The sequence below is a fragment of the Tenrec ecaudatus genome, chromosome 7 (genome assembly GCF_050624435.1).
Source record: "Tenrec ecaudatus isolate mTenEca1 chromosome 7, mTenEca1.hap1, whole genome shotgun sequence".
Lineage (NCBI taxonomy): Eukaryota > Metazoa > Chordata > Mammalia > Afrosoricida > Tenrecidae > Tenrec > Tenrec ecaudatus.
Window position 1 is genome coordinate 164,651,754 of NC_134536.1, and position 22,021 is coordinate 164,673,774.

At 58.8% G+C, this 22,021-nt stretch overlaps 1 protein-coding gene across 1 annotated transcript; it reads right to left on the minus strand.

The window, feature by feature from the left end:
- Positions 1-832: 832 nt before the first annotated feature.
- On the minus strand, positions 833-21,997 carry LEMD2 (LEM domain nuclear envelope protein 2). The gene is made up of 9 exons (XM_075555486.1): positions 21,253-21,997; positions 18,906-18,949; positions 15,431-15,506; positions 7,375-7,451; positions 6,367-6,446; positions 4,788-4,933; positions 3,850-3,951; positions 3,661-3,763; positions 833-2,067 (listed from the first exon to the last, which is right to left on the minus strand). Exons 1-9 carry the CDS (start codon positions 21,950-21,952, stop codon positions 1,917-1,919), a joined length of 1,479 nt encoding a protein of 492 aa, XP_075411601.1. The 5' UTR covers positions 21,953-21,997; the 3' UTR covers positions 833-1,916.
- Positions 21,998-22,021: the final 24 nt, after the last annotated feature.

The following is a 22,021-nucleotide window of genomic DNA, read 5'->3' on the forward strand; positions in this document are numbered from 1 at the left end:
CAACCATAGCATCCATCCAAATTATGTCCTCAGACCCCAGACCTGGGCAGGCTCCCTCCCACCCCACGCAAACACACCACCTCCCTGGTGAGCTAAAAGCTGCTTAAAAGTGAAACAGGGGGTCTTCAAAGCGAAGGACGCAGCTAAGGCTGAGCCTGGCCTCTGCGCCCCGGAGGGGGAGCGGGCGGTGGGGGCCTTTGTAGGCGCATTCGCAGTATTTTGATCTGAGTCTGCTTTCCAAACAGTGCTGCAGACGCACAGGCCTGCCCGGCATCCTAGACAAGGAGGACCGGCTCATTCTTCTCTGGGTCTTTTGTCTGTCCGTTTACCCGTTGAGCTTGGTGCGTCAGCACGCACAGCTGGGGCCTGTGCGCATGGGTTGCAAACCCAGACTTTGGGCATCTGCCTGAGCTGGGTCTGGGGGCCAACTTCACATGCCTGCAGTTTTCTGGAATCCTGACACGCCTTGGCCACTGCCCTCTCAGGTTGCGGCAGAGCTGGGGGTCCGCAGGATGCATGCGGGGCCCCATGGTGGTTAGGGTTCTTTCCCTTCCAAGGGTGGGGCTCTGATGGGGCAAGTTGGAGGCAACATCCCGTTTCTTAGTCAAGACACCCCCACCCAGGGGTCCACTGTGCTCCCTCCCAGGGCTGAGCCCCAGCAGCTTTCGAGGTCTCACCAGGCGGCAGAAATGGACAGAGGTTCTATCCACGCCACCCACCGCCAGTGACCCCTCGCTGTAAGTAGCGTTATCCGGTCCCTGAAGCTACCCTCCTTCCAAGGCCATTTCTTACACGCTGCTCTGGAGGGAAAGGAGACAAGGAACACAACGGATTTTAATAAATAGTTTATTCATCCGTGGTTTTCCACGCCCAAACTGTTGGTGAGAACGGCTCTTGGCTCCGGTGTCAGAGTCCAGCCCTGCGGATCCCAGGCGTCAGAGGAAATGAGAGTATTGCTACAATGGCCGAGACTGGAGCTTTATTCAGGAAACCAAAAACACACTCAGACCGGAGAGGGGTGGCCATGTCTTCTGGAGGCAGATGCTGGCCTCCGCCGCCCTCTCCCCTCCATGAGAACGCACGGACGAGGCTCCGCAGGAGCGGCGCTCACACTCACTAAGGCCCCCCCGCAGCTCCGCACAGGAGCAGCGTGGCCCACCCGGCGTGGCTGGCGGGACCGTGGCTGCAGCGGTCAAACGGCATTCCCGACCGTGTGCACGGCCAGCACGCACCGGTTCAGCAGCGGGCGTTGGTGAGAAGCACCATGTAGGGCCTCGCTGGGAGGCTGGCACGAGGCCACAGGGGAGGGTGGCGCCCACCCCCACTGGCTTCCGCCCGGGGGGCTCACCCCTGGACCAGAGGGTCCTGCCCACCAGGGCTCCTTTCCAGGCAGTGCTCCGCTCCCTGTTTCTTGTTCCTGGCATCCTGTCCCTTTCTTCCGGACAAAAGCGGTCCCACCCAGCCAGAAGACAGGCTTCCTCCCCTGACCCTAAAGCTCCCAGGTAACCCCCATGAAGGCACATATACCAAGCTCCGCCCACCCCAGCTGCCCGTCCCACGACCCGCCCCACTGCCCACGGATGGCCCGGGCCACACTTGCTGCGTTCTTGTTACCGCCCCACACCTTGGGCCTGTTGGCTGGGGACCCACAGGCCCTCCCTCTTCCTGCCTGCAAAGGGTGTGAAGCAGCTGCCTGCCTGCACCGCCTCGGCCTTGGACCTTGCGGGAAGTGCTCATCTTCCTGTGCACTAGCCTCTGCGGGCCTCCAGGGAGACCCTGGGGGTGGGAGGCTGGAGGGGACGAAGTCAAGGCAAGTGTGAATTCAGCACCGGTTGGGCTGGTGGCCCTCTAGCCCCTGGAGTGGGCTGTCCCGGGGGCGGGCGGGCGGGCTGGGAACAGGCCCCTCCCACGTTTGTTTATCGCTCCGAGTCCGAGAAGGACGAGGGCTTAGTCCATCTCCACACCAGCATGTCCTCTCCGGCCACGCGGTGCGACTCTGTCTGGATGCGGGACTCGTTGGAGGCCAGGAACTCCACGGCTCGGTCCCAGACCCGCTTCAAGCGCCGCCTGCAACGAGAGGCGGCTCAGCAGGGCGGGTCACAGCGCTTGACCGGCAGCGCAGAGGCCAGGGCCTGTGGGCCCAGTCCTTTGTACAAGCTCCGGCACAGGATTTATGCAGGGGGTGACCTCACAGGGCTCCTGCTGAGGAGACACTTGGGCTGGGGAGAAAGGATGCCTCAGCTCTGGCTTCCAGAGCTTCCAATTCAAGGATGCCCAACAAGGTGCCTGCAGCTCCCACATGAGGGCCTGCTGGGCTGGGCGGCTCTGGAAGGCACCTGTGATGCCGCTGCCCTCACCAGGCCAGCCCACTACGGGAGCTGGCTGGGTTTTAATGCCCCGCGTGGACTCACTCGAGAGTGACCATTGGGCTGTGGAGTGCTCACCCCCAACTGTGACTGTGGAGGCCTCCCTGTTGGAACCCCTGCTCTGCGGGGTCCCCAGGGTAGGCCTTGCAGAGGAGATGGGGCTACTGCATGGACTCTAGGGGGGCACCCCAGCCTTTTCTCAGCCTTGCATGGCCCCAGGGTGGGGGGAAGCTTGGATAGGCAGGAGCAGGGTAGACCAACAGCTAAGGCAAGAAAGGCTTTTTTCCCTCCTGGGCTGAGGCCTGCCTGTCACCACCTGACCCTACAGCCTGGTGAACAGCCAGCCCCCACTTTTTGTCAAGGCCACACCCTCACCGAGGGCTGACTGAGTGCCAAGGACGCCCACTGCACGGCAGGCAGGCAGGTCTGAGCCGGCCCCTCCTTCCAAAGCTGCCCATTAACAGGTAATGAACATGCCTTCAGAAGCCAGTTGCTCTAATCAGCTCCCTTGCTTTTCACAGGAAACAAGCTCTTGAAATCTCTCTCCATCTCCTCCAAACAGCCCTCAGATAGTGAGCCCAGATTCCCACGCAGGGCCACGAGCTAGTTAATGCGTCTCCAAGAGTCCAGAGCTGGGCGAGGCTGGGCTGGGTGGCTTGGGAGATGAATCAAGAAGTAGAGAGCCAGAAACAGCAAGGGGGCTTCCCAGGAGGGGAAGTGTGCAAGACCCCTGCTCCTCCCCCAGGAGCAGCATGGGGCAGCCCAGGGTGCCCCTGCCATTGCTGTGCCCAGGTGGGAGGGGTGCAGGTGACTGGGCTGTGAACAAGTGCACCATCCTCTGCCACCTGATTTGAGTGAGAGTATGTGTCAGAGATCATTGATGCCCAAACAGTCACAGCCACTCAAGTGCCAGGCACTGACTGGAGCCACCTCCTGGGGCTCCTTGGCACCCCCCTTTCCCTCAGGACCGGTCACTACTGACTGTTATGCACTGTCATCTGTTGCTCCCTCAAGACAGGACAGGGAGTTTTCCTCTCTCCTCTTCCCCAAGGCCCAGTCGGGGGCCTGGCACACAGCATGTCCTACAGACACACTTGCTGAGCAAGCGAATGAGCAGGTGGAAGAATGGCCACCTCTCTTCACGACTCTGGGCTGTATGGATGTGGCCCAAAGAGGCCGAGCAAGTTAGCCGTGGCCAAACAGCACACAAGAGGCAGGGACTCCTTGATGCTCAACAGGGTCCAGACTCCCGGGCCCCACTCCCGGCAGCCTCAGTGAAGGCAGGTGGACTCACCGGCTCTGCGGGGGGATCAGGGTGTCGCGCACGTGCAGGATGCCCACGTACGGGTAGCGCTCCATGTCCTGCTCCCAGTCCACGTAATGGTCCTGGACCACATCTGCAGGGGGAGGACACTGCTGAGGCAGGGACTTGTGGGCGGGCATCCGTGCGGGCCTTTCACCGGGGGTTAGGGGTGTCACGCACCGATAATCTTCTTCACCATCTCATACATGGCCTGCTCCTCCTCCTCCAACTTCCGCCACCGGTATTTCAAGAGGATGAGGACTCCCCACAAGAAAGCCAAGCCTGAGTGGGAACAGGACACCATTAGTGTGCCACCTCTCCCTCGACCACTCAGATGCCCAGGGGCCTCTGCTGGCAGTGAGTCCCTGTGCGGGAGGTTGCGGCCCTGTCTGTCCCCAGCTGCGTTCAGAGCCTGCATTCAGTGAGGCGGGCAGCCTGCAGACGTGCACTGTGAGGATGCACTATTAAGCAACTGCATTTGGGGTTCTCACTCCCGCCTCATGCACGAGCATGTACGTGCCAGGCCTTTTGCATCTGCAGCTGCTGCCGTGGGCCATCACTGTGGTCCCTGGAGAGGTGACCCCACCACCGCTAGAGAGCTGGCTGTTGCTATGACTTGGCCTCTCACCACCAGAGGCCCCCGGGACCTTTGCTCAAAGGTGGCACTCAATGTTGGGGGGGGGGGGCGGGAGGGGGCAAGGCCTGGTTCTCCTCCTCAGCCGCCCAGCACTCGGGCTCCTTCCTGCTCTGCTCCCAAGCCTGCAGCCCGTGGAGTAAGGTGAAGCCAACCCCTTACTGAGTCCTGGAAGAGGCACCACCTGCCCAGCCCTGCCGGGTCCCCGTTTGGGGAAGCTGACATTCCTCCCGCCCCACCCCAACCCAGGGACATTTCCTAGTTTTCCGTCCAGGTCAGCCTCCAACTGCCCACGGTAAGGACGGCCCAGGGAAGGGGCTTCCTCTGCCTTATTAGACCTCGGGTCACCAGGCAGACGTGAGCCCTCCGGGACTAGGTGTCTCCAGCTCAGCACTCAGGCCTGAGTGTCGCTCTGGGGTGGGGGTGGCAGGTGGTATGCATGCATGTGTGTGCGTGTGTGTGTTGGGGCAGGCCGCGGACTTACACCAGAAGAAGATCAGCACGTGGGTGACTGCGGTGAGCAGGGCGCGGCTCAGGCGGCAGCCGACACCCATGCGAGGGCGGGTGGACTCCAGGCACACCACCTTGTCCAGGGTGGTCACCAGCTCTGAAGGGTCTTCCCCTTTCAACCTGAGACAGGAACACGGGCTCTAACTGGCTGAAAGCAGAAGCCTCACTCTCAGCAGGCAGTGCAGGAAGGAGGGCCTGCCAGGCCTCTGTGTGCTGACAGCACAGCTTGGCAGCTCGATGCCCTCTTTCCAGAAATTTCCAACACCGGCTACTTAGAAAGACTAGAGCTTTAAAGACGGCAGCAGGCTGGAACCCCTACCGCTAAAGTGACGTCCCCCTCTGTCAGCTCTTTGACGGCCCCTCTCAGCGTGTACAAGATTAAACTGTAAATTGGATTCCCACCTCCCAGCACAGAGAAATGGAAATGTTTACTGAGTCGCTGGCTCAGCGACGGCTGGGCAAGAGCGGATGAGGCAGCACGGGGAGGCTGTGTTTTCCTCTGTGATGGGAGGCACACGGCTGCATAAGTGCAGAGAGGGGCCTCCGCCAGCCGGTGGGGATGGAAGCTGCCAGAGTCTCCCTGGCCAGCCCCCCATCAGGGGCCATGAGGACGTGCACAGCCGCGCCAGGTGACCCCCCTCCAAAAGCTGCATCCCGGGACGGCTGGTGAGTGACTGAAGTGTCCCTACTTCTTCCTGGCCCTCTATAAAACAGGTCTCTCAGGCTGTGCTCAGCCCCCCCCCCCCCTCCGCCCAGCTGTCACTCTAGTGGCTCCCTTAGCTGCACAGGCACAGGCACAGGGCCATTGCCTAGCCACGCCCAGCAGACTCCTGCCCTTTTGCAAGCCGCTGGACCTGGATGGTGCGGTGCGTCCAGTGATCCAGCTGCTGGTGGAGTGGCCCCGGGGGCTCGGCTGGACGCGCTGCTGGTGGAATTGCTAATTTGGGTGGAGTAGTAGCTAAAGAACAAAACCTGAGTGCTTTAATATCAGCGGCTGGCACCTGGGCAGGGATCCTGACACACAAAGAGCCTGGGAAGGGGCTGAGATGGCTCCATTCCCAAGCGGAGCGCTCCGGTCCTCTGATGGGCTGCCAGGTTGGGGTGGTGGGTGGGGGTGGGATGTAAAGGCCCAAGATTAGTGAACGGGTTGGCAGTGACAGAAAATGAGGCAGAACAGCTTGGTTGGAATGAAACCGGTATTTCCATGAGTAGTTTTCACATTGAGCAAACACAACACCCAGTATCACTTCCTCCACAAATGACCACAGCCCCGAGGGCAGGGTATGCTGCACAATGCTTCTGCCAGCAAGCGTGCAGGCTGGTGGCTGCAGAGTGCCGACTGAGAGGCTGAGACAGGGCTTGGGAGCCCGTGGAGGATGTGCAAGACCTGGCTGTGTCTCAGCTTGAATCTGCTCCTCCCCAGCCCACTGTGGTGACGCGGTCCCGAGGCCTCTGGGATGGAGCCCGGAGGACGGCAGCGGACAGTCGAGGAGGGGTGGTCCACCCGTGCCCACTGCTGCCCTGCCCTCCACGCAATGCCCGTCGGCACTCACCAGATGCCTACATCCTTGTTACTGCTCAGGATCCAGGCCAGCGCCGCTTCGAACTTGGCTCCGGAGCTGCCAGTCACATTCTGGGAGGAGGGGGAGGTTAGCCGTGTACAGGTGCTGGACTAAGGAGGCTTCCCCTGGGCCCTGCACAGGCCCAGAGCCTCCAGCCTCTAAACGCACCCCAAGCTGGCAGGGGGAGGCAGCTGAGGAGAGTCGAGGATGGGGGAGGGGGTACAGAAGCTCACACGGACAGATGCAGGGCGGGGCGGGGGCGGGGTGGCTGAGAAGACCATGTGCTGGAGGACAAAATGACCAACAACACTGGACAGGGGCTGGGAGCCTGGCTACAGATGATGCTCCACTGTGACTGGCGGGGTGCCCTGGGCCAGTCCCTTCCCCTCTCTGGGCCTCCAGTTCTTCATCTAGCCCAGTGGCTCCCAACCTTCCTAACACCTCGGCCCTTTCATACAGTGCCTCATGTGTGGGGACCCCCAACCATGCCATCATTTTTGTTGCTACTTCGTCACGATAATTGTGCTACTGTTATAAATCGGGCGGCCCCTGTGAAAGGGTCATTCGATCCCCAAAGGGGTCTTGATCTATGACATGAATGATGAACCAGACCCACCCTCTGTTCCCTTTTTAAATTGCACACCCCCCCCCCCCACGGGACAATCAGAAAGACTGGGGAGCAGGGGTCCCGGTAAAGTAATCATGAGGGCAGGAAGAGGGCCGGGCCCAGTGTCCTCAGAGCTGCAAAAGGGGAGGGAAATGGGGCCCAGGAGCAGCACAAAAGCAAGGCCGAGGCTGAGCCCACTCCCGGTTACACCCCCCCCATGCCCCGCCTCCCCCCTCCCGCCTTGACTTTAGGTAACTGGCCACTCCACTGGGACAGACAGCAAAACAAAAGCAAAGTCAAGGAGCAAGCATGAAAGGAAGCGGTAGGGAAAGCGACACCGGGAAGCCCAGGGCCTCCTGGGAGTGGGCGTGGTCCACCTGCAGCCTGCTCACCTGGATGTGCTCCTGCGCCTCGGACACGGGGATGCACTTGCTCTTCAGCTTCTCTGGATTTCCACACTCGAAGTTACCTAGGCCGCACACACACACACAGACAGAGAGAGAGAGAGAGAGAGAGAGAGAGAGAGAGAGAGAGAGAGAGAGAGAGAGAGAGAGAGAGAGAGAGAGAAGTGGAGAGAGGACATTTCACTCTGAAATGGCCGTGAACAGGCAGCAAACCTCAAGCCGTCAGCTCGAATAAGGAGCCGTGGCCCGGCAGCGCCCCGGCTTCTGGGGCCCTCTCCACTCTGCAGCAAAATCAAAAGCCACTTAGCTTGGATCGATTCCAGATCATTAAAACCTGACCTGCAAAGCCATGCGGCTATTTGCATTAAATGACTAAAGAGCTGCCCAATACCAAGGTCTGCTTGCAATTGATTCCTAAAAGGATCAGACAGTCCGCCTGGGAAGGTGCGGGAATGACACTATAAATAAACAGAGCCTGAGAGGAAGAAGGCAGGGGGCTGTGGGCGTCGCAGGCAGGGGGACCCTGGACAGAGGCAGGTGACCTGGCACGCAGGCCCATTGTTTTGGGGGTCCCAGGGAGGATGTCTACTGTGGTCCCCATGAAGGAAGGAAGGGGGACGTCTATGTGTCTGGGAGCCTCCCTCTTGGCCTGGCCCAGGTCTTCTGGGTCCTCTTCTTGGTCCTGACTGCCCAAGACTCAGTGACTGGCTTCAGCTCGCGGTTTGGCCGTGTGCTGAGTGTCCCCTGAGACAGCGGGGACAGACGGGAGGGAGGCACAATCAAGTGGCCTTGCCTTGTGCAGTCTGGGAGGTCTGTGTGTGTCAGGTGAGAAGTAGCTGGATGACCTGAATCCCCCAATTCTCATGCTCAAATCCGTCACCTTCAAAGTTAGTCTGGCCCTGCTGGGTCCCCGAGACCCAACTGGAGTTCCCTTCCCTCGTCAAGCCGACCCCACGCTGTCCATCCCACCCACACTAGTCTCCCACCCCCACCCCTACTTAGATGACCCCCATGCCAGTCCGGCTGCTGCCACATCCACTGTCCTGCCACCTAGCTCTCAGCATGCAATGTCCCCACCCCAGAGCTTCCTGGCCCTCACTACCTGCAGAAGCAGCCCCGGCCCGTCGCCCACGGCCTTCCATGGGGGCATCCAGCCAACCGTCCCCAACTGACTGTCCTCCGGTCTTCCCAGGCCTGACCCAATCCCTTCCCCTGGCTCCACCGGGCTCCTCACACACAAGACAGAAGCTCTCTGGTCGCCAGGCCTCTATCAGAGGCCACTGGCCCATGACCTTTCCTGACTGCGGCCACCTCGCACCTTCTGGGTGGTGGTTATGAAAACACAAAGCAACTAGCAAGCGTTGGCAGGAGCCCTCCTCCCACGCTGTTGGGAATGTAAGACGACGCAGCCCTGTTGGAAAACGGGGCATCCCACACCACACGCCCTGGCGCTTTCCCCGAGGACAGGAGGGCCGAGTGGAACCAGAATGCTGTTGCAGCATGGGGTCCCACACCGATTCGGCTGGCTGCCCTCTTCTCAGGAAAACCACGGTGTAGCGTCCTCCCTGGCCATCAACGCGTTTTGCCCGACAGCCCACAATCCTAGGTAAAGTGTGGGCATCTGCTGCTGTGCCCTCCCTCCTGGGTTATTCCAGCACCCCCAGGGGGAGGTAGTCCCACTCTGGCACAGAAGGCTGCATACCAATGTTCCTGGCAGCGCCGTTCACAATAGCTGAGGCCTGGACGCACCTAAATCCATCAGCGGATAAGCAGATAAGCAAACGTGTGTGTGCGTGTGTACCCATCCCACAAAACACACATGGTGGAACGTGACTCGGCCCAAAGGAGACAGGAAGTTCTGGTACTTGCTTTGACGGGCGGAGCCACTAGGCTGAATGAAAGGATGTAGCCAGGTTTCCCAGGCTGTAATCCCTGGGGAGCCAGCAGAGGAGGAGCAGGAGGGGCAGGAGAGAGTGCTGAATGGATACAGACGGACTTGCTGCTTGGGGCAGAGGGAACGTGTGGGGTAGCGCTGCTGGCTGTGAACGTGTGCAATGGCACGGAGTGAGCACTTAACCAAGTCTATTCCCTCGCCCTGACCACACGCAGCTGTCGCTGGGTACCCCTGGCTGGGTCCCTTCCAGCTCACAGGGACCCAGCGGGCAGCACAAGGAACCACCAGGTCCTGTGCCATCCTCACGATGGTCCTGTTGGTGCTTCCTGTTGCTGACGTAAAAAGCTCACCCCGCATCCCTGCTAAGCACCACTCACGCACTCACTGGCCCCCGAAACCCCTCTGGCTTTCCACGGCTGTCACGGGCTGGGAGCGGAAAGCCCAGTCTTTCTCCCGAGGAGCTGCTGTGGCTTCAGTGGCAGCCCGGCTAGTGACCACAACAGCACCAGGGCTCTGCACTGATAAGCGTGAGTCTGCTAACGTTACGCACTGACCCCCTTCGTGGCAGCAGCGGTTGTGGAGTGGGCTATGTGTTGAGCTGCTACCCGCAAGGTCAGCAGTTCAAAACCGCCAGGCCCTCTGAGGGATTAAAAAAATGAGACTTTACTTCCGTAAAGGGGCAGTCCTACTGTGCTCTATGGGGTTGCCATCAGCCTGAACCGACAAGGTGGCTGGGCGGCTGTACCGCCTTCTCTCCCACGGTGGTGTGGCGCCCCTCAGCTGATCAGCTAGGAGATGCAAATGAGGCGTTTGCAGCTCGCCAAGGGGCTAGGGCAGCTGGTTCATAAAGCAAACCGGAAACATGGCACCCTCGTGGGGGCGAGACCGCGCACACAGGTGAATGGAACTCTGATGAGGGAGCGGCAGTTCTGTCCTCCCAGCAGTTTACAAGGAGCCATCTCAAACGTGGAGAAGGGGCCTCAATATTGCCACGAGGGGTCAGGGTGGAGCACACCCTTCAGATCCGGGGTTCCTGCACTGGGAACCTCCTAGACCCAAGAGACAGAAGCAGGGTGGGGGTGGGGGGTGGGGAGCATTGAGCTATACTACCAGAGAGGGTCGGAAGCAGAGACAGAGTCATCTGGCAGCAGAATGGGGTGCCCAGCACACCGGGCTTAGCTCTTCTGGAATAAATTGTGTCTTCCCAAAAGATGTGTTATAAATTCAAACCTCTATGCCTGTGGTTATAACCCCATTTGAGAATGGGCTGTCTTTGTTATGTAAATGGGGCAGGATTAGTGTAGGGTGTGTTTTCAGACATAAGCAAGGAGATTAAGCAAGCCAGGGAGAGATGCAGAGATGGGGGCCCGAGATGCCAGGGCACATGGGGATCTCAGAGGGACCAGGACAGAAGCTGACAGGCAAGGACTGCCCTCCACAGCCCACGGAGACAGAAAGCCTCCCCCTGGGGCTGGGGCTCTGAATTCAAACTCCTGGCCTCCTCGTCTGTGAGAAAATACATTTCTTTATCGAAGTCACCCACTTGTGGGATTTCTGTCTGAGCAGCACCGGATATGTGAAGCAGACTGATCCCGTGAGAATGGGGAGATCTTTCACAGATCCCTAAAATGTGGGGTGGACAGGGACTGGGCTAGAAGAAACTGAAGATGCCCGAGAGTGAATGCCAGGAACTCCCAGCAGGCTGCCCGTAGAGTGATGGGCATCAAAGGCACTTCTGGGGAGGGATGAGGAGGCGAGGTCTAGAGGTGTGGAGAACCCGGCAGCAGTGTGGGCCTGAAAGGAGCTTCTGGTGATTGGACAATGGAGGAAGGGCGATGGTGCTTCAATGCCGGGGCAAAGGGCTTGTCTGAAGCAAGGTCAAGTGCTCCGTGGAAGGCAGAGCTCTGCCAATGACAGACTAGCTGATGAGATTTCTAAGCAAGGTCTTAAAAGGGCTGTGTGGCTTCTCCTTGTCACTCAGAGGGGAACATAGGAGGAAAGAGATTTAAAATGAACGGCACAGAATGAAAACAGAACTCAAACGTTGGGCATGTCTGTTGTGCACACTGCGGACGTGTGTCCTAGAATGCTCAAGGACAGGTCTCACTGTCATTTGTTACAGCCATTAAGCCCGTGACCGCCGGATCTGACCAGCTACCACACAGAAAACCCAACAGCGCAGACTGAGGGTCAGATGGAGGAGTGAAAGGAAACACCATGGCCGGTCTGGAAATCCTACAGGCCGAAACCAGGCCAAAGGGGCTGTGGCCCTCGTTCTCCACGAGAAGAAACCCCCGTCCCGGAGACTGTGTGGAGACCGCAGCACTGCTGGACGGAGCGCGGGAAGCATGGCTTTCTGGATTTCAAAGGGTGGAACCCGGCATGCTGGGTCCTAAGGGGCAGGGCCACAGCCTCCCAGTTTGCAAAGAAGGATGGATCTTCACCAACCCAGGCTCAAGGGCGGCTGCCGTTGGAGTGACAGGGGCCGGTGCCATGCCACGGGGAAGGAGGAAGGGGCCTGCTGGGTTTGAGAGGTAGGCACAGCTCAGAAGGAGTCACCCGAAGCGGACAGAGTGGTTGCCATCCTTAAAGACTCATTCATGTTTGATTCAGATGACTGAGCAGAGGAGACTGAACGTGGTCATGATTTAAGGCTCCGAGGAGGATGTGCTGGGGTGAGTGTGTTTTACAGGTGACACGGCATGGATTTTTCCGGACCAAAGAGTGGAATGTTAAGAGTCTGGGTTGGTATTCCGCCCACAGGATGGACTGTAAATCCTAGCTTCTGTGTCTGCAGGAATGGGCGGTGATTAAGGCAGGATTGGGGGAGGGTGTGCCTTGAGTTGATCTCTAGAAAGCAGAGATGGGGAAGAGGGGAGGCCTATTCAGGAGTCACCCAGAGTCAAGGTGCCCACGGATAGACAAAGCCTTCTCCAGAGCCCGCACCCTGAGTTTGGACGTCTAGCTCCTGACTGAGCCCTGGTGGTGTAGTGGGTTACAGGTGGGGTGGGGCTGCTGCTAACCACAAGGTCAGCCGTTCAAAACCACCAGCGGAGAAAGATGTGGCTTCCTAGACTTGTAAAGAGTCGAGTTGCTCTGAGCGGGGGCTGCCCCCCAACTGGAGAAAACACGTTCCAGCCTGTTCTTGTCCCCCCCCCCCCCCCGTGTGGGGCTCGGTAAGAGCAATAGATATCTCAGACAGTCCCTAGCGAACTTCTCCTTCGTAGGATGACCTGTTGTTGAAACAACGCTGAATCGTGAGCATGTTTTGAACCTTCAGTAGCTACGACTCCTGCCTTCAGTGCCCGCTCCCCCTGCGGTCATCACGTCGGGTCTCGTTAAGGAGTGACCCTGCGGGATAGGGCGGAACTGGCCCCGTGGGGCTTCTGAGGCAGCTGGCGCATCTTCCTCTTGAGGCGTGGCTGCTGGTTTTGAACATCTGACCTTGTGGTCGGCAGCCCAACTCGTAGGCCACTCTGCTGCCGGGCTCGCGCTCAGTGCCTACTGGAAGCAGTAAAAGAACTGGCGGTGGTGACACAGACTTGGGACCCGGGGGACTTGAGTTCATCAGGCAAATGCAAACTTCCGGGCTGTGTCACTTCTGCAGTTTCTTACTGTCTCTGCGCCTCTGTTTCCAACAACTCTGACCTGACATGCGAGGCTAGATAATGACAAGCTAGTTAATAAGAACTGATTCATGTATGCCGCATTCCTGAGGTTTTTGGAACTTTATTTCCATTCATATATTTAAGACACTGCAAGTATTAAATACATGAATCGACGATCCTTCTGAGCTATCTAACCTACATGCAAAACTGAGTAACAGCATCTCCGGGGAGAGTGCCTGTCGCCATGGCTGGAGGGTGGTGCTGCGCATGGCAGGGGCCCTTCTACTTGGGCATCTGTGATGGCCACTCTTCTACCGTGAGCCCTTCCCTGGACACGGGCCGTCTTTCTGACGGTTTCATGTCAACTGTTGAGTATCCGGTTAAAATGGCCCTATGTCTTAAGGACTGTCTGCAGCACTGTAAAGAATATTCCGGAGACGACATGCAAGGTTTCCTTTGGGAACGGCGACCAGGCTCTGAGTTGCAGTGGCGGCTGGCTTTCCACGGGACTCTTGGATGGTTCCCATGTATCACTGCGTGCGTACGTTACTGGTTCAACTGCAACCCGGGGCTGCTGGGAGTCCGAGTGGATCCAACAGGGCTAGCTTTCCATGCCAGTTACAGGGGAAGGGAAGAGGCAGGGACAGAGACTAATGGGGCTTCCTGATGGCGGGCCATCCGTCTGGCCTCCGTTCTTATGCCGTTGCATCTGCCCAGAGTCTTCTACTAGGGACACGGCAGTCTGTGGCAAGGACCTCTGACTGAGCCATCTCCTGTCCTCTGGGGCCAGCAGTGCCCTGCCCACAGCTGGCCTCTGGCATGGGGAAGAGTGAGTGCGGGCTCCCACCCCGCAGGCCTGTCTCTGTGACGTCCACTGCCACAGGGCTCCCCTTGCCAGGCTGCTAAATGGCACGGGCCAGGCGCACATACGGAAAGGGAGGAGAGATGTCTACTGGGGCACTTTGCAAACTGTAGGCTGCACAGGAGTCCCCTGGGGCTCTTGTGAAAATGTAGCGCCTGACAGGCTGGGGGTGAGGCCCAAGGTTCCCAATGCCCTATACCCTCCCGGGTGGGGCCCACACTGCTGGGCCTTGGGCTACGAAGGCGAGGGCCACCCTCTCAGGCAAGAATGTAGGCAGTGCGGGAAACCCCCGCAAGGACCACTGTGCTGCTGGAGCAGCAGCGTGGCCTTCTACCTCTCTTCCCGGCCCTCCACAGAGGCGCCTGTCCAATGGTTTCCCAAAAGGCAGGAGCGGGAGGCACACAGACGGTGCCCCAGAACCTAACACTGAACACCGAGGAGCCGCGCGGCCAGCCCTATCTTCCCAGCAACTGCCTTAAACCGGGCCCCGGCCAGCGCTGTCATCCACCGGAAACATCTGTCAGTCAGTCAGTCCTGAGCAGCTGGCTGGCCCACGTGCCAATGGGGCTCGAGCCCTGGGCTCTCGAGTAGCTGCCGTGACGCAGGTGTCGGGGAGACCAAATCAGGCAGTGACCACCTGATTCCAGGGTGTCCCTGATGGAAGGGGCTTGAGGACACCCTTTCCTGGGGCACAGCTTCTGCCTGGGCTTTACAGACAAACGGGCCCAAGTTTACTGGCTCAGAGGGATCAGGGACCCATTGAGGGGCCATGGCCAGAGGGGGGCCATCAGGACCAGCAGCCAAGGAAGACCAGGGCAGTGTGGCCTGTTGGGTAACACAATGCAGACTTCCCAGGTGGACACTGGTCAGGGCAGCGCTCAGGCAAAGAGTCCTCACCTTCATAGCACCAGGGCCCTGGCAGGCTCCTGCTACCTGTCCAGGTCTCTGTACCTGCTTGGGCCAACTGACCCAGGCAGTGTAGGAGGTATGGGCTGATCAAGGTGTTTGCGAAATGACTGTTATTTGTGACCTTGCTGCTAAAAACATTGAGAGAGAACTCAGTTATTGACCATCTCTTGAAGGCTCTCTTGAATCTTGCAGATCCATGTGACTGTCTTAGAACTTAGTGCTTTTATTATTCAAATGTTAAGAATGTGTGACTAGTTAAGTAACATTTGCATAGCTAAGAATGTTTTTTACGTTCCTTGATGTTTGTATTGTAACCAATCCCTTGTCAGAAGAGTATAAAAACCAAGCTTCGAATATACTCGGACTTCAGTCCATCAGATTGTTGTCCTCCCAATCCCATACTCTGTATATATTTCTTTCTTCCCCTTTCATCCGCACGCCTCATTTCAGACCCAGCTTGATGCGCAAAGCAGGCACCCGGTCTAAGGACACAGACTCTGGGAAGGTGCAGCCCCTTTCAATGCCCACTCGGAGAGCCCCTCATTGCAGCCTGGTGTGCACACAGCAGCCCCCGGGGCTCAGTGAGGCGGAGCCGAATGCCAGGCTTGAAGAAACACGGGGGTGTCTGAGCAGTAAAAGCAGGGAAGGCGAGGGTCAGTTTCCGGGCTTGTCTTTGGGGAGAGGGCCACAGAGCGCCTGCCAGCCTGGCCGGCGCCCCCCCCCCCACCCCCAGCAGCCCTCAGCCCCTGGGGCGACGGGTGAGCTACTCACCGGCTTGGATGGCCAGGAAGTTGTACAGTTCATGCAGCTGCTCCAGCAAGGCCGCCTTCTGCTGGGCCCGGCAGAACTGAAAGGCACAGGACAAGAGGTCAGAAGGGTGCGGGCGGCAGGCTCTGCCTCCCCAGGATGAGGACACAAAGGACATCTCATTCTGGGAAAAGAAACTGAAATCAATCCAACCAAGTGCTGGGCCGAGGGTGAACGGATTGAAAAGGCACCTTGTACCCATGGAGGCAGAGCTGAGCGTGGACAAAGAGACAAGGAGCAGCCGCCCGCAGGTTCCCTGGACTCTGCCCCCCTTGATAACAGGTGGGCCCGTGGCGCAGAGGCCGTGCGGGGGTGCGGGAGCCCATCTTCCTGGGAGGGAGAGTGCGTGCTGTTGGAGCCGGAGCGGCCAGGGTGGAGCAGAGCGCACCACTCGGGCCTCGTTCCCCCTGGACGGCCCTCTCTGTCCACCATGGGAGAGGGGGCGAGCTACAAAGGGACCGACTGTTTAACCTTGGACTAACCTCCACAGAGAGAGGAAATTTCTAGAAACCGGAAACTGGGTGTGTGGGATGCGTCTATGCAGCCCTACGCCCCCAGCACCTGTAACAGAATTGCTATCAGTTCCCCTGCTGTAGAACCCCACCAGAGCGCTGGTCTCAGAAGACGGCGTCAAGGGCAGGAGGAGGGTGTGCGATGTGTGGCTGACTGCCTGCTCTGCGTGGAGCCAGCTACCATCAATGGACGGTTTGATCCGATCCCACGGAAGAATCCTGCTCACACAGGGAAATGCAGACCAGAACGTCAAATCCCCCTAGACTCTCGACTTTCTGGAGCCGGGGAGGCAGGCCTGAATCCCTGGGAACTATTGCAGTCAGTCTGTTTAACTTTGCACCAAGAGTATCCCCTGCAGACTTTTAAAACCTGGACATTTCCCCTTCACTATCGGCTGTCTTCAGCAAGTGCCCTTTTAAGCAGCAGCTCCACAGGACCAATGGGGAAGACTGGAGGGCACCTCAGGGAGCCGCGGGTTTATGCTCACGGGGAGGAGCCGAGGGTGAGACCGGTCACAGAACTCCAGGAATGTCTCCAGTGCGGCTCGGCGGTAGATAGGGGAGCCACTGAGCCGGTGCGTGCCGCTGGGTGGAGGGCATGTTGCACACAGACAACCACACGCAATGAGACGGCGGGCTACTCGTCCTGCAGCGGCTGATGTTCGAACACTACCGGGCGTGGAATCCTCACCCCTGTCCTGTGGCAACTCCGTTTCTCAGAAGAGCATGCAAGGCTGAGGGGGCTCTGGTTAGGCCAGATTCACCCGGCTGACCACAAGTCCATCCCACCCATGTTGGGAGGAGGGCTGGGCACTGGGCCAGCTCTGCTGACGGGCTGGTGGCAAAGTCCCTCTCCTCCCGGGTCTCACTTGCCGCTCTCGCCTGTAAAGGGAGGGCCTTGGCTGCTAATGGTCTCTTGGTGGCCAAGACCCGAGGCCCTTGACCTTCTACAGCAGACCTCCAGGAACAGGCCTCACCATGGCGTCAAGAGACGCCAACCGCCCGTGAGCGATGCCTCAATGCTATGGGAAATGCTGCTGATAAATGCCAAGTGTAACCAAACATAGACTAGATCTCCATTTTAGAAACATCATACTGCAGAAGGCAGGCTGGCAGGGAAAGGCCCCCCAAATGTTAACGGTGATCACCTCTAGGTGGTAGAGTCAGGATGCCTTTTCTTTCCTCTGCTAGAGTTTCCTAAGTGTTTACAGTATACACCTGTTACTGTCACAACCCGGGGTGGGGGAGCCATAACAGCTAATACTGCTGCCAACGTATCCACCCGCACGGGAGCCCGGAGCAGGCAGGTCCCCCACAATGAGCCGGCCCCGGGGAGCCGCCAGCTCCTCTGGGGGCACCGTGGCAGAGCATATACAGCAAGTGCCAGAGTTCTGCGGCAGACATGGGGACTCACATGGGGAACCCTGTGCCTGCTGGGGTTTGTTCAGCAAGGCCCTCAGAAGCACTCCCAGACCTGCATGCAAACGCTGGGGGTGCTGTGGACTCAGCTCGAAGGCTGCAGTCACTGGGCCCAGACCAAGGTCCCTCAGGCTGAGCCTCTGTTAAACCTGGGCCCCAGAGCGCACGCAGCTCCAGGGAGCACCTGCCTGCCTGGCTGCCTGCCTGTGGGAGAGGGGCGCAGAGGAGGCCTGGGAGAAGATCTACCATCCTGTGGGGTGACTGATGGAGACACGAGGGACCAGAAGAGAAGAACACAACCTGGGGCCCCTCTGCAATGAAAAGACAAGCAGTACTAACAGAACGGCAGAAGTCTCACAGAAAGGAAAAAAAACCCCATTCTCTTCCCATCGTTTCTGCTTCCAGCTGTCAAAATTCGAGCTGCTTCTCTGGCTGCCAGTGTTGCTGGGCCACTTGGTCTAATCCTCAGCTGGGTTTTTAGATTTTTCCCCCCTGTGATGAAGGGCAGATTAAATTCAGTATGAATCTGTTTTTACAAAACAATTGGCAAGCAGGGCTATCAGGAGGGTGAATGTGGTAAGGCAGCGAGATAAAATGCCCCCGAGTCTGCACATCAGATAAAAAGCTAGTGGCAGCACTGAAAAGACCCTGCATTACCTTGGGGTCTCAGACCACCCCCCAGGGGGCCCGCGACGACCACATGACCTTTCTTTCCAGGTAGCCGGCCACGTGAGCTCCGGGCTTGGGGGATGGGGTAGTGCTGGCACTGTGCACTCAATAACGAGACGACTAAGTCATAGCCTCTGGAAGCACAATCTGCTCCTGGTAGGATTTATGACCTGAAATTTACTGCCTCGGATCGAGCCCAGACGATCGCCGTGTACCCAGCATCCCGTCTCCCTGCTAATGCTGCTTTCATGACTCACAAATGGCTGGGGCTGCTCGCCTTCCCCAAATATTATTTGTAGGGGACATTAGCGCTTCATAAAACAAACCAAAGTGTAGGCGAGGCGGGCTAATTCCAAGTAAGATGTGTTTTACAGCCCCCCCCTGTCACCGAGTGTGCAACCCCCCTCCCCACCCCATGATGCTTCCAATCAGTACAGCGTTTTCAGAGCCAAAGATGTACTGCCAGGCTCTGGAGAGGAGGCTGTGGAGTCGAAAACCTGGCAGAGATGCTTAAGAACTGACAGCCCTTCCTCTCCAATCCAGGACATGAGAGGTCCCTTAGCAGGCACCCCCTACATCGACTCAGGTGGAAGATCAAAGTCCCCGATACGAGTGATGGTGGGGCACTTCCCTAATAAGCTCAGGATCTTGGGAGCCTCATTCTCCTTTGCAAGGACTCCTTTATTGGCTCAGTTGAGCCCAGCATAAGCACCGCACAACATTCTGGCGCATCCGGGCCGCTCTCCCTGAAAATGATCCGACCGTGCTCGCTCTCTGTCCTGGGGCGGTCCCGCACGCGTGTGGGAGGGGGAAGAAAGGCTGGAGGACGCTGGACTCACCTCACCCGTTGTCTCCCTCTCACAGTCCACCGGCAGCAACTTCACTGAGGCCAAGAGAGAAACACAAAGGACATTAAAAACGGGGGTTGAGGAAAAGGGATACAAAACAGGGATCTGCTCAAAGCCTGGGGAGGGGGTGGGGGGGACAAACCTGACTGGCCTGTTGTAAAGACACCAAAACCAAACTCACTGCCATCGAGTGGTCGCGGGCTCACAGTGACCGCACAGGGCAGGGTGGTACCACGTCTGAGAGTTTCCCAGACGCGGGTCTTTTTCCTGTACGGTGGCTGGTGGTCTTCATCCAGGCTGAGGCATAACCACTCCACCACCAGGGCTCCTCAGGGTGCAATAGCCGAACAAAGGGGGGAGCGGGTACAGGAGGAGGATGTGGACTGTGTGGCTAACGGCCTGCTTGGCCGGGAGACCAGAACTGGATGGTGCTGGCTACCACGACTGAGCATTTTGATGGAAGATTCCACAGAACCCCGATCCAAAGGGGGCCAGCGAGAATTTCAAATTCTCGTGGACCAGGCTCTCTAGAGCCATAGAGGTTGGATGAAACCCCAGCGACAATGGCCCGGAGATGATCTTGAAATGTTAATCCCAAATGACCCTTGAAGTCATCGTAAAACTGAGCAGTACCTGCATTAGCTTAACCAGGGTCCTGATAGGGTTGCCATGAGTCCGCTTCGATTTGGTGGCAGTGAGATTGGTGTTTGGGTTTGTAGTTAAAAAGGGTATTCCTGGAGCATTATGTTTCTAGGAAGGGCCTATCTATATGAGATCAAATGGACAACAGCCACTGGAAAATCAGGTAAGAACCGTAGAGGGCGGTGAGTCTAGTTAACAAGGGAGCAGCGACTCCGAAGAGGGAGGTGATAATGGTTGAGCATGTGGGAAGATACATACAGGAACTGCCAGATTGGTCTGTTTTGCTGTGCGCCCCCCCCCCCAAAAAAAGAGGAAGATCGAAAGCAGTAAAATATCTGGGTTTCCCAATTCTGGATTAGGAGCCCTGGTGGTGTCCTGGTTACACGTCAGGCTGCGATCCGCATGGTGAACAGTTCAAAACCACCCGCAGCTCCGCGGGAGAAAGACCGGGCTTTCCACTCTCGTCAACAGTCACCGTCTCGGAGACCCACGGGGGTGGCTAGGAGTCGGCACTGGCTCGCTCGATGGCTGTGAGGGAATTCGGGATGAAGAACGGGTAGAGTTTCGCTGCTTACGGCAAGGTAGGCAGTCCTAACTCACCAGCCACTCCATGGCCGTCTGCTCGCACGGAGACTGGCAGCCAGCCGGTGGGCCCTGCGTGGGGCCATAACCAACACGGCGGCGGGCAGCAGGTCCCCCGTATAGTTTGGCTCTAGCCTGGGAACAGGCAGTATTGACCACCATGCTTTATAGAGACTATTAAAAATGTGATCTAGTATCGCGTTAGCCTTAAGTTTATGAGGTCACATAAACTATTTAAGCTTATGAGGTCACACTATGCTATTTTCTGCTGGAGGCCAGATTTAAGGGAGAAGGTTTCTTTGGAAGAAAGGAAATCTACAAATCCTCATCCAAACAGAAACACTGTCCGCCCCGGCCTCTCATAAGCACATCTGATCCTACAACCGCGGATAGGGGCATGGCTGGGCATGTCCTCGAATCTCACATCTCTTTGGAGACGTGCTGTAAGAAGGCTCCAGGCAACCCCAAACTCGCTGCCCATGCGTGGATTTGGCTGTACATCTTTAAGGGAGTAGATAGTCTTGTCTTTCACCCAGGAAGCAACCGATGGTTTTGAACGGCAGCCCTTTATAATAACATACCCCTTTCGCTCCAACCTCAAGGTACTCTATACCTGCTCCTATGACGGGCTAGTAGATGATCTCTTTTTGACAAACAGGCCCCCAGTGCCCCAGGGAGGTCTGGCGAGAAGCCGTCTATGGTGCTGCAAGGCTGGGCGCCCATCAGCTCTATGAGCGTGAACTCTGGGGTGCCTCCAAGCCAGCACTAAAGTGTGAGATCAAAAAGGTAAGGGCGATCTAAAAAGGGGGTGGGGGTGGGCCCGTCTGGCAGAGGGGGTGTGGCTTTCCGTCCAGGAAGGAAAACCAGTGGTTGGGGTAAGAGCGACCACAGATGAAGCATGCTCCCAGCTCCGTTGGAAAGGGAGATGATTAGAAGGGGGGTTAGGGCGGAAGCAAGAGAGCAGGGGGAAGTGAAGGCAGGCTTTCTTGCAGATGCAGGCGCCTCAGCCCTGCTTCCACAGCTGGAGGAAGGGCAGGAGGTGAGCAGAGGCAGGGGGCAGGCTGGACCCCAGGACCCCCCCCCCCCGCTCTGCACCGGCCGGCCGGGGACGTACTGTTGTCCTCTGCCTCCTGCGGCGCCGAGGGCTTGCCCATCTTCACCCAGAGGATGCCCAGGAAGACGAGCAGCAGCCCCACGCTGGCCCAGAGCAGGACCCGCGACAGGCAGCGCTCCAGTCGTCGTCCCACCCCCGGCCGGGCCCGCGGCGCCGTCGGGCCCGCTCGCGGCGCCCGCAGGCCGGGGCGGGGCTCGGGGCTGTCGAGGGAGGCCGAGGGCGCGGCCCACCAGCGGCGGACCGCGGGGCCCGAGCCCGGCGCGGGCCTGGGGGGCAGCCGGGCGTCCTCGTCCTCCTCGGAGCTGCCCCGGGCCGAGGGGCGACGCCTGAGCTGGGCGGGGCGCGCGGGATAGGCCAGGCCGCGGCTTCCGGGCCAGGGGGCCGTGGAGGCGCCGAGGTCGCCATAGGCCGCGTGGGCCGCGCCCGAACCCCAGGCCGAGCCCTGCGGGGAGCGCCAGGGCTCCGCCCGCGGGGGGGACGCAGCGGGCCGGGCGCGCAGCGGCACCTCCTCGCGCAGCCAGGCCTCCTCGCGCAGCCGCGCCTCGGCCCGCGGCCGCGCCTCCTCCCGCAGCCGCGCCTCGCCCCGCAGCCGGCGCAGCTTGTTGCGGTACACGTCCCGGGTGGTGTCGGTGATGGGCCCGGGTTGGAAGCCCAGGGCCTGCAGCTCCCGCCGCAGCTCCAGGTCCGACAGGCCGGCCATGGCCAGGACGCCGCCCCCGGCCCGCCCCCGGCGCGCACCGCACCCGGAACTGCTCCCGCCGGCCGCCGC

Coding starts and splice junctions, on each gene's coding strand:
- LEMD2 (XM_075555486.1), bottom strand. CDS start 21,952: ATGGCCGGCCTGTCGGACCTGGAGCTGCGGCGGGAGCTGCAGGCCCTG. Junction 4,934..6,366: donor AACAAGGATGTAGGCATCTG/GTGAGTGCCGAC, acceptor TTCCTGTCTCAG/GTTGAAAGGGGAAGACCCTT. Junction 3,952..4,787: donor CGTGCTGATCTTCTTCTGGT/GTAAGTCCGCGG, acceptor GTTCCCACTCAG/GCTTGGCTTTCTTGTGGGGA.